Source organism: Cebus imitator, unplaced genomic scaffold (genome assembly GCF_001604975.1).
Source record: "Cebus imitator isolate Cc_AM_T3 unplaced genomic scaffold, Cebus_imitator-1.0 Scaffold0, whole genome shotgun sequence".
In the NCBI taxonomy this organism is placed as follows: domain Eukaryota; kingdom Metazoa; phylum Chordata; class Mammalia; order Primates; family Cebidae; genus Cebus; species Cebus imitator.
Window position 1 is genome coordinate 11,240,538 of NW_016107315.1, and position 12,516 is coordinate 11,253,053.

Genomic DNA, 12,516 nt, shown 5'->3' on the forward strand with positions numbered 1-12,516 from the left:
CAGGGTCTTGCTCTGTCACCCAAGCTGCTGGAATGTAGTGGTGTGATCTCAGCTCACTGCAACCTCTGCCTCCTGGGCTCAAGCACTCCTCCTGCTTCATCCTCCCAGGTAGCTGGGATTACAAGTGTGCACCACCACGCCCAGCTAGTTTTTTGTATTTTAACTAGAGTTAGGATTTCGCCATGTTGCCCAGGCTGGTTTTGAACTCCTGAGTTCAAGTGATCTGCCCACTTTGCTTTCCCGAGTGCTGGGATTGCAGGGGTGAGCCACCGCACCCAGCCCCTGCATTGAATCTTATGTTTTGTTTTTATAAGTGTTTTTATAAGTACACTTTATACGTATAAAGCAGATAGGAAAGAAATTGGGAATGCTTCTGTTTTATAGCCTCCTTTTAAATACATAGAATACCTGAAACAAATAGTTCTTTTTTTTTTTTTAAATCTGTGCTCTGCAGTACAACAAAACAGTAAAGTACTGGTGAATGGTACATGAACAGGTGATGAGAGCAATGGATACCTGACTTCTCTTCGGGCTTCTTGCACTGACTAGCAGTTGAAATCCCTGAGAAGGACTAGGTGACCTTTAAGGATCTTTCTAAATGCTGACATTCTGTGACTCTGGAATTGATTTCTCAGGTTAACTGAAGCAGTAGCTCCCAGCCTTCCACTGCTTTTGGGTAATTTGACTACAGTAAAGAAGTGATTTTTTTAAAAAACATACAAACCAGGCAGGCCTAGGGACTTCAACCTGTAACCCCAACTACTCGGGAGGCTGAGATGGGAGTATCACTTGAGCCCAGGAATTCAAGGCTGCAATGCACTATTGTGCCACTGCACTCCAGTCTGGGTGACAGAGTGAGACCTTGTCTAAAAAAAAAAATTTTAAACATGCAGACTGAAAGTTTAAAATTGTTTATGAGAAATTGTTATTATTTGTATAGAGTTATTTTCATACCCTCTTTATTTCAGAAGTGTAAACCTTTGTATTTACTGAAGAGTCAACTAGCTTGTCTTATTGATAACTTCTCTTTATAAATTCTAGTAGTTGAACTTAGATGCTATCTAGGGGATTATTTGATTTGGTGAAATGAGATGGGTGATTTTTTATTGTATGAGTCATATTCAGCAAGTAGGCTGAGGATCTAAAGTGGTTTGTGTTTGCTAAAATTTTTCATAAACTTTAGAGCTGCTATGATTCAAGTTTCTGTTTTATGTAAAATATAATTCTTACTGATGACAGCATTGCCCCTATGAAAACTGTACTTCTCAACTTTTTGATATAAAAATATCAAATATAAACAAAAGTAGAGAAAATAGTGTCATGAATTTCCTTATACCCACCACCAAGCTTTACCAGTGATTAATTTATGGCCAGTCTAGTTTCATGTTTATATCACACACACTCCAACTCCATCTCTAGATATTTCAAAGCAATTCCCAGATATCATTATTTTATTCATAAACAGTATTATCTCTAAGATACAAGAATTCTCTTTTTTTTTTTTTTTTTTTTGAGAAATCTGTTTGAGGAAATACTGCAATTTTGGTCAGTGATGAAACGGTTGGCAGTTATTTTTAATGTTATCCAATTTATTCTGTTAGTATACCATCCTGAAACTTTAGCCATTATTTTAAATACTTGTGTTATTTAAAAATATATAACTTGGTTATTTAAAAACATGTAGCCTGAAGTTTGGGTACATTTTAATATTTAAGAAAAAAAAAATTTTAATTTCTTTGGTCTGTTTCTCATTTTTTTAGATACGTGCTTTCCAACATGCCTTCAGCACTAATGACTGCTCCAGGAATGTCTACATTAAGAAGAATGGCTTTACTTTACATCGAAACCCCATCGCTCAGAGCACTGATGGTGCAAGGACCAAGATTGGTTTCAGTGAGGGCCGCCATGCATGGGAAGTGTGGTGGGAGGGCCCTCTGGGCACTGTGGCAGTGATTGGAATCGCCACAAAACGGGCCCCCATGCAGTGCCAAGGTTATGTGGCATTGCTAGGCAGTGATGACCAGAGCTGGGGCTGGAATCTAGTGGACAATAATCTACTACATAATGGCGAAGTCAATGGCAGTTTTCCACAGTGCAACAATGCACCAAAATACCAGGTGAGAAACAGGGGGTTTTCTTAAGTATGAGCCTTCGTCAAATCACACCTTAATTTGTTTTAAATTTGCAGATTTTTATGTAGCAGTTTTGTTTGTCTTTTTGGTAACTTTTTATTATTTTTATTATTTTTCCAAATACCCAAACTTCAAGGAGATGTTTTGACAATTTTTAAATAAATGTATAAATGATCTATCTCATTATTTGTTTCCTAATACAATTTTAATCAGCCTCTCTTTGCTCCAGATCAGGGTTGGCAAACCTTGTCTGTAAGGGCCAGGTAGCAAACATTTTAAGCTTTGCAGTCCATATGGTCTCTGTCACAACTTTTTTTTTAAATGTCATTTTCAGGGTAAGGATCTGTCACAACTTTCAACTCTATAGCACAAAAGCAGTCATAGATAATATGTAAATGAATGAACATGGCTGTATTCCATAGACCTTATTTATGGGCAGCAGGACAGCTGTAGTCTAGGGACCATAGTTTGCCAGTTCATGCTCTATATCAAGCTTTGCACAGCCTGCATGGAGCCCACGATGGCTTTGAATTCGACCCAATGCAAATTCATAAATTTTCTTAAAACATTATGATATTTTTTTTGCCGTTTTTTTTTTTTTTTTTTTTTTTTTTTCTTTTTTTTTTTTTTTTTTTTTTTTTTTTTTTTTTTTTTTTTTTTTTTTTTTTTTGAGACCGAGTCTCACTCTGTTCTGTTGCTGAGACTGGAGTGCAGTGGTACAATCTTGGCTCACCACAGCCTCCACCTCCTGGGTTCAAGCAATTCTCCTCCCTCAGCCTCTTGAATAGCTGCAACTACAGGCATGTGCCACCATGCCCGACTAGTTTTTGTATTTTTAGTAGAGTTGGGTTTCACTGTGTTGGCCAGGCTGGTGTCAAACTCCTCACCCCGTGATCTGCCTGCCTCGGCCTCCCAAAGTGCTGGGATTACAGGCGTAAGCTACCATGCCCGGCTGAATTTTTTTTTTTTTTTAAAGCTCATCAGGTATTTTTAGTGTGTATTTTATGTGTGACGCAAAACAATTCTTCCATTGTAGCGCAGGGACGCCAAAAAATTGAATACCCCTACTCTAGATGGCCATCTTTCCTATATCATGGCACATCCAAGTCTTTTTCTAAGCTCCTTACCCCAATAAATACATCTCTATGTATGCACATGCACACATACCTGCTGTTTGTGGATTCAAAGCCCCTGGAGGCATCAGTGATTTCTGTAGAGACAGGCAAATTCAGGCAAACTGCTATAGTTTTTATTCTTTTCATCTTAGGCTTAAGGCTTACTCATTTGATTCTAGAGTTAAAATCATATTTCCTATTTGTAAAAGCCATATTTATTACTATACACTCAGCAGGGTGTAATATACAATAATCTGATAAGAAATTGGAAGTCTTTAAAGAATTAGAGATTGCATATTTCAGAGCCACATGTGACATGAAAGCTCCAGCCTCAAGAAGAATAGAAAGAAAAGTAAAAATAAATTTAATAAAAAGAAGAAGAAAAAAAAAAAAAGCTCCAGCCTCAGTAATGATCTCAAGTCAAGCATACTAAAACAGAAGAACCAAAAATACATCCCACTTTCTGAGGTATAAAAGCTGGAAGGATTTTTTTTTCATAGAATGTTTCCTCGCTATCCTTTTAGGCTCTGCAGATACTATAGTGAGAAGTGTGTCTAGACTTTATCAATAAAAAGAAAGTTCTGTAACTACCCTTGTAATGATTTTGTAAGTGAAAGCCCTTAAGTCATTGTTTTTCAGAGAACATGCTCTATGGCTTCAGTCCTTTTAAATTTATTGAGATTAGTTTTATTCCAATATGTGGTCTGTTTTGATGAGTGCCCCATGTGTTCTTGAAAAAATGTATATTCTTTTGTTGAATGGAATATTCTGTAAATAAGAATTACGTGAAGTCAATTGATAATGTTCAAGTCTTTATAGTGTTACTGATTTTGTGTCCTACCTCTTCTATCACTTACTGAGAGGAGTATTGAAATCTCCGTCTATGATTGCTGATTTGTCTTTTTCTTCTCTTAGTTCTGTCACTGTTTGCTTCATGTATTTTGGAGCTCTGTTACTACTGGTGCATATACATTTCTAATTGTTGTATCTCCCTGCCTGATTTATTTTTCTGTTATGAAATGACCTCTTTTGACTCTAGAAATACTCTGTCTTTATGTCCATTTTTTTCTGATTTGAATACAGCCACTTCAGCTTCCTCATGCTTATAGTTGCAAAGTACCTTCTTCTTGTATCCTTTTATTTTTAATCTGTCTTTGTATTAAAATGGATCTCCTACACAGAGACTATCTAATCCAGTCTCAGTCTCTGACTTTTAAGTGTTTCAGTCATTTACCTTTAATGTAAGTGTTGGACTGCTTGATAATTGTCCTTATCTCTGTGCCTCTCAAGCTGTGTTCTTGTTTTCTCCCCAACCTTGTTTAGATAATTTACTTTTCTTTTTTTTCTTTTCTTTTTTTTTTTTTGAGATAGGGTTTCACTGTGACACCCCGGCTGAAGTGGTGCCGTGGCGTGATGATCTTGGCTCACTGAAACCTCTGCCTCCTGGGCTCAAGTGATCCTCCTGCCTCAGCCTCCAGAGTAGCTGGGACTATAGGTGCTCCCCACCAGTGCCCGGCTAATATTTGTATTTTTTGTAGAGACAGGTTTTCACCATTTTGCCCAGGCCGGTCTCGAACTGCTGAGCTCAAGCAAACTGCCTGCCTTGGCCTCCAAAGTGCTGGGATTACAGGCATGAACCACCGTGCCCCACCTAAGTTAGATAATTTCTGTTGTTCTGTCTTCAAGTTTATAGATTTTTCTTTTGCCATCTCAACTCTGCTGTTGAGCTGGGCTAGTAAATTTTGTTTATTGTACACTTCAGCTTTACAATTTTCATTTGGTTCTTTTTTATAGTAAATTTCCTTTTCTCTATTGAGTTTCCTTATTTATTTACTTATACTATATTTTTAAAAAATTCTTTGGATATATTTATAATAGCTGCTTTGAAGTCTTTGCCAAATCCAACATTTAGGCCCACTTGGGTTCAGCTTCTATTGATTGCCCTTTTTCCCCCAAATATGAATCATACTTTCCTATTTCTTTTCGTATCTAGTAATTTTTTTACTGAAACCTAGACATGTAGATAATATGTAGTAGTAACTCCTGAATGTTTTGTTTATAGAAACAGCTTTATTCTTCTGAAAAGTATAGGTTTTCTTGTTTTAGTAGGCAGTTAACTTGCCTATACTCAAACTATAAGCTCTGTCTCTTGTGATGTGTAGCAGCTAACATCTGCTCAGTTTTTTCAGCTTTGCTGCTTTTTCAGCATGGTTTCCTGGGGATTTACCCTGTGCGTTTGTATTATAGTGGTCACTCAGGGATTTGGGCAGTTAATTCTCAAATTTTGGGGTTCATCCTTTCTGTGGTTCTGTTGCTTCTGGAGTTCCACCTCCAAGTTTCCAGTTGCTCTGCCATCTCCCAAGTGTTACCCTCTGGCACCTAAAGATGGTAAGACTTCTGCTTTCTCCCCCTTGTGCTTTGGGCATGCTGTATGCTCAAAGGTGAAGCAAATTTGCAAATTTCACCAAGAGTAATAGTTGCTTAGCTTCAACTTCTGTAAAAAAGGGATAATTCCTAGGATTGGTGTGAGGATTAAATGGGATAATACAAATAAAACACAAAGACTCAACAAAATTAGCTTTTCATTTCTAGTTTGTTAATATTTTGTTGGTAGGGGTAGTGCTGGTGGTGGTGATCTGGAGGTTTTTAGATCCATAAAATGGGGTGTGGGTTAATCTGTGAGGTAGGCAAAGGGAGGAAAAAAGCAGATGTTGGCAGTTACTGTTAACAGGAAATACAGTGAAGGAAAGTAAATGACAATAGCAGGGGTTATCCTAGTCAGGAATAATTAAATTTTGATTGCACACATAAGGACTTTCTGCTTCCAATTTTGTAGATGCAACATCCTTTTATAAATGCAAACTATAAAGATGAAGCATTCCTTTTTTTTTTTTTTTTTTTTTTTTTTTTTTTTTTATTTTTTTTTTTTTTTTTTTTTTTTTTTTTTTATTTTTTTTTTTTTTTTGCTTGCTTTTCCAAATGGGAAAAATGGATATATTGTGCTTCCAGTTTCGTTTAATAATCAGATGTTTCAGAGTTGTGAACCACAAATTGACTATTTAATAAGCCTATTCTATATTCTACCTTAGAATTTAGAGCCAGATTTGATTATTCATGATTCCACACATGTGTAACTGCTTTGTAAAAACTTTAAAAGCTATGTTTCTTACTGTGATTTTTAAAATTGTGATGAAACATACATATTTATTATTTTAACCATTTATAAGTATACCATTTGGTGGCATTATATACATTCACAATGTTTTGTAACCGTCACCTCTTTCTATACCCAAAACTTTTTCCTCACCCCAATATAATCTCTAATATGTTCATTCCCTATTTCCTTCATTCCCCACCCCTGGTAACCTCTAATTCTACTGACTATATGTATTTAGTATATGTGTTTAGTATTTACTATATGTGTTCTAGATACTTTATATAAATGGAATCATACCATTTAGCCTTTTGTGTCTGGCTCATTTCACTTAGCATAATATTTTCATGGTTCATCTATGCTGTGGCATGTATTAAAATTTTATTTCAGTTTATGGCTGAATAATATTCCATTGTATGTATAATGTAGTAATTTAAGAAGCTGATTTAGATTGCTCTTTTCGGTAAAATATGCCAAGTTACAGATTTTAGTGTTAACCTCAAGAAAAACCTTTAAACATGGCTGGGTGCAGTGGCTTATGCCTGTAATCCCAGCACCTTGGGAGGCTGAGGCGGGCGGATCACCTGAGGTCAGGAGTTCGAGACCAGCCTGGCCAACATGGTGAAACCCACATGTCTACTAAAAATACAAAAATTAGCCAGATGTGGTGGCATGTGCCTGTAATCCCAGCTACTTGGGAGGCTGAGGCAAGAGAATTGCTTGAACCCAAGAGGTAGAGGTTGCAGCCAGCTTCATTCACACCACTGTACTCCAGCCTGGGCGATAGAGCGAGACTTCGTCTGAAAAAATAAAAAAGAAAGAAAAACTTTTAAACAAAGAGTAAATAAAATCAATCTAGGCAGTGTTCAGGTGGAACATTTAAATTGTTAGTAATTAAATGTAGATTCCATGTAAGTCCTTAAAAACAAAACTATCAAAGTAAGTATTTGTGATGAGATTGGTGTGCATTACCCAGGCTGGAGTGCAGCGAGCAGTGGTGCAATATGGACTTTGTACCACCACACCCAGCTAATTTTTCTATTTTTAGTAGAGATAGGTTTTCACCATGTTCACCATGTTGCTCAGGCTGGTCTTGAACTCCTGGGCTCAAGCAATCCGCCCACCTCAGCTTCCCAAAGTGCTAAGATTACAGGCGTGAGCCACCATACCTGGCTAGATGTATGTCCTTTTTTTATAGATGTTTCCTCCTGACTAGAAAGCTTCCCTTCTGATTTTTCTTTTCTTCTTTTTTTTTTTTTTTTGAGATGAAATTCGGCTCTGTAGCCCAGGCAGGAGTGCAGTGGTGTCATGTCAGCTCATTGCAACCTCTGCCTTCCGGGTCCCGGTTCAAGCAGTTCTCATACCTCAGCCTCCCAAGCAGCTGGGATCACAGGCATGAGTCACCATGCCCAGCTAATTTTTGTATTTTTTTAGTAGAGACATGGTTTCACCATGTTGGCCAGTCTGGTCTTGAACTCCTGACCTCGTGATCCACTCGCCTTGGCCTCCCAAAGTGCTGGGACTACGGGCGTGAGCCACCGCGCCTGGCCCTCTTCTGATTTTCCTAGATAGCTTTCAGGATATATGTTCTTAATATTTGCAACTTCTTGATTTGTATCGTGTTTCTTCTAGCTATGCCTTTGGCAGATTTTTTTCTAACCTTTTCATGTCTGTTTGCAGATAGGAGAAAGGATTCGAGTCATCTTGGACATGGAAGATAAGACTTTAGCTTTTGAACGTGGATATGAGTTCCTGGGGGTTGCATTTAGAGGACTTCCAAAGGTCTGCTTATATCCAGCAGTTTCTGCTGTATATGGCAACACAGAAGTGACTTTGGTTTACCTTGGAAAACCTTTGGATGGATGACGGTGGCTTTCTTGTGATGAAAGATAGAATGGAGGAGAGATCTGCTTATGGGAAGTAGAACCATGAAGTGACAGTGTCATATGTGCATGTCCAAGAAACATCCTGAAAAACACATGAAGTTGAAAACTGGAGAAGCAACTCTACACCAGAGATTATCTTCGTGTTTCCTCTTTCTACTGGGCCAGAAAAATCCTCAGGGTTGCAGTTGGTTGAGTGGGCAGTTGACATATGCATGTTGCAACAGATGTTGTCTCTAAGTTAGCAATGTGTTATTTGCAACTTTAAAGGTGAGATTGTAAAGATGCTGTCAAAGGGATAAGATAAGGAAATAGCAAGATTTTTAAGTAGTGTGTTTGTGAAGACTGATCCCATCTTACAACTGCCTGTTCTTTCTCCAGTCCCTTTTTTTCCAGCCAGCTTGACTATTAGAAAATTATGAAACTGGTTGAGTTTTATTTAATATTTTTAATATAGTGAGAAGCATGGTCTGCCTGGACTGCACTTCTCTAAAAGTGAGATATAAAATTGTGCAGCTATTTTAAAAGTTGTATATACAATATGTGTGTTTAAAAAAAAAAACTGTAAAAAAAAAAAAAAGGACAAACAGTTTGCTTTGTTCTAGTTCTAATTTCTTAAAAACCACTACATGGTTACAAAATTGGAATAACATTTGGAGACAGTTTGGTTAACTACAAAGAAGAGGATTTTAAGAGAAGATGTGTTTTATTGACTCATTTTGTATTATTTTTGGCTTATAGTTCCCATGGCTGTTAGAGTCTGGTTTTTTTTTGTTTTTACTATCAAAATTGTAGTAAAGATCTCTCAATCTCCTGGCTAAAGATTGAGGGAAGACAAATCTATTTCTAATTATACATATATCAGTAAGGATGTTCTCAACATCATCATAATGTGCATCTTTTGGTATCCGGTTTTATTTTTGGCCTTCTAAGAAAGTGTCTCCTAACCAGAACGTTGCCATTTGCTCTTATAGGCCTCAAATATTAAAACTATTAGTCAGAGAGCTTAGGAAAAAAAGAATTGATTCATGGTTTTTTTATTTTGTAACCTTATAATGCTGTAGATATTATCAAAACAACTTAATTTCATATTGTTTACATCGTGCAACTAATGTAAGCCTCAGACTCGTTATTGGGGCTATAAAGAAAATGTTTACTTACCCACCTGAAACAGGTTAAGAATATTCTTAACCTCATTATAGGTAATTGCCCCCATGGGACTTGAAATATAACACCTTGTGCTGAAAACTTCAGGTTGGCAATATTTGAAGGTTTCATTGTAGAAGAGTTTAACATTAACTCCTGTTTTGACTTATAAATCTTATTTCTCATCACTAAAAATGCTTTTGAATTAATAATCCAACACACATGAGCTGAGAGTTTTTCTTTTGTTAGAAAAGAAACTAACATCATCTTTCTGTATGAAAGTATAAATTGTATGGTTTTAGGTACATAAGAATTGACAAAGGAAAGCGAAATCTTTGTACTTCTGAGTTATTGCTGTATTTATATTTTGTTTTAAATCTAATAAGGGACAGCAAGCTGCTGGCTGGGATTCTTGGGTTGCTCCTTGAGAGTTAAGATTGTCAATACTCCTATGAAGCAAGGGATTTCAGCCATAGAACAAAGGTTTATTGTTGCCACCTGAAAGGTTTACAAGTATTTATTGTGTATTTGATACATTGCTTGAAAAGATGAAATCTATTAAAGATTCTTTTTCATGTCCATGTTAAGAAGAAACCTCCTTGTATAGAGTGAAATTATATGTTAAATGTATTAGAGAATATAGAAATTGATTTTTCTTGGTGTAGAACAACTCAATTCAGCAAAGTTTAAAATTTTATTAAACAAGAGAAGTGATTCAGGATGAAGATTCACTTGTTAGAAAGTGATCAAGTCCTTTAAGTACTTGTTTCTTTTTCAGGTTGTGATAAGGGCATTCCAAGAGGTTTTGTTGAGAATTTTGTTTACAATTGTCTCTTTTGTTAGTAAACATTCATTTGCAGCAGTTTTGAAGGTGCTGAGTGGAAAACAGAAACACATGGTTATTGCAATTGGACCTAGAATGAAATAATTGCCTAAATATTTAACAAGCCATTCTTAAAGATTTAAGTTCCTGAATATCTCATTTGCAAATTATATGCGATGGGGGTTAATAGCATGACCATCTGGGTAACGAAGAATCTTCATTTATAAGCTGATAGGTAAATTCGTCACTAGAAACCAGTAGTAGCTCTACAGAATATTAAAACAAACTGCTACAATGTTCAAAGAAATGGAATATCTTTTTCATTGGTGCTGAGAAGAGCATTTAGGTAGAAGACAGTTGCACCTGAAGATTGAGCATAAATCATCCAAACCAATGGTTCTTAACATTGGCTGTACTTTGCAGTCACTTTGGAGTGTTCTAAGAAGCATTGATCCTTGGGTTCCATATGCTAAGATTCTGATGTTGGTCTGTAATGTGACCCAGTCATAAAGATTTTTTAAAACTTTCTGGGGCATTTCAACATGTTGCCAAGGTTGAGAACCATTGATCTAAAATTCACCTTGAGTTTTCTCATCTGCAAAATAGAAAAGAAAAAAAAAAAAATCCTTGCTCCCTCCCTTCACTACCTCACAAGGATATTGAGGGTAAAGGAGAAAATATGGGAAAGTGCTTATGCTGTGGATAAAAAGTGCTATTAAAAGCAAAGTGTAGTGTTCTATTTCAATTCATAGTATGATCAGGAAAAGTGTAACTGACTATACTTTGTTGACTTGGGAAACCTGGAGCACTTCCTTTGGTTCTTTAACGAAGCATACAGTTGTGGAAGCAGACATTACTATTCTTATTCCTACTATGGTCTTCTGTCACACTTGAGATAGACTGTTTTAATTACCTGGTTTTACATAGGAAAGAAGAATATTAAGGCTTAAATTATGTAATGGTCAATGACTCATAATTCATTAAATCTTTTCATACAAGGAATTTGTGGTTAATGTCATTTCATAGTTGCCATTATTTTTTCATTATTTGACGTGAATGTTAAACCATTTATTTCATCTCCCTCATTCACATTAAGTGTAGATACAGATTCGATAAGACACCTAAAGCCGGTAGGATTTACACAGTTGAATATTTGAAACCATTGTTCAACGACTAGGCATTTTCTGCCTTTTAGAATGATTTGAGTAGAGAAAGAGTTTCAAAAATAACAGAGCCCTAAACCATAAAGAAGCTATTATATAATGAACTTTTATTTGTTTTTGGAGACAGGGTCTCACTCTGTTGCCTAGGCTGGTCTTGAACTCCTGGGCTCAAGCAATCTTCCTGCCTCAGCCTCCCAGGCAGCTGGGATTACCTGGTATACATTACAGTGTATGCCACCATACCCAGCTTTAACTTTAAGTCGACAAACTATATAGACTGTCATATTAGTTTTTCTTGTTCTTTTGAAGAAGCAAGCAGTTTGAAGAGATAAACTTAGGGAGTGTGTGTGTGTGTGTGTGTGTGTGTGTGTGTGTGTGTTTTGAAGACAGAGTTGCTCAGGCTGTAGTGCACAATCTTGGCTCACTGAAACCTTTGCCTGCCAGATTCAAGTGATTCTCATGCCTCAGTCTCCCAAGTAGTTGAGATTACTGGCATGTGCCACCACGCCTGGCTAATTTTTGTATTTTAGTTGGGTGGTGGGGGTTGCCATGTTGGCCAGGCTGGTGTCGAACTCCTGGCCTCAAGCAATCTGCCTGCCTCGTCTCCTGAAGTGCTGGGATTACAGGTGTGAGCTACCGTGCCCTCAAAAACTTGAGTTTTAAAGATTAGTGTTGAAAAGATTACTTTCCAGAAATTAAGACCACCATAGTTCTACAATTGGGACTGTAGTAGATAATCAGGACCACTTAGAAGCCTTTATTAGGAACAGTCCGTACCTAGCCCAAATGTCCTCATAAAAACATTCCTCAGTTTCTCTAGCTGAATGTAATCTTTCCTCGAAACTTCCCTGGTTTTATATATCTATAGTTGACTAGTACTGTATTTATTACTTTATACCTTGTTTAAAATTATTTATTGGTGTCGTATCTCCCCTAAACTGGGACAAGATCTCTTACAGACTCATCTTTTGCTCATGACATGTAAGCACAGTAGGCAGGTGCTCACGTATTTGCTGAAGTAACAGAGCTATTTAGAAAGACAAAAGTTTCTCTGGATTTACAGACTATAGAAGCAAAAATTATAATAGCAAATATGGATG

The 12,516-nt window shown here is 36.8% G+C and overlaps 1 protein-coding gene across 1 annotated transcript in view; it reads left to right on the top strand.

Annotated features, from left to right (window-relative positions):
- Positions 1-11,255, top strand: part of FBXO45 (F-box protein 45) — a 19,385-nt gene extending 8,130 nt beyond the window's left edge. Inside the window, exons 2-3 of the mRNA XM_017522710.2 lie at positions 1,761-2,117; positions 8,082-11,255. Of these exons, the coding sequence (XP_017378199.1) occupies positions 1,761-2,117; positions 8,082-8,267 (543 nt within the window). The 3' untranslated portion in view covers positions 8,268-11,255. The remainder of the gene's footprint in view (positions 1-1,760; positions 2,118-8,081) is intronic.
- Positions 11,256-12,516: the final 1,261 nt, after the last annotated feature.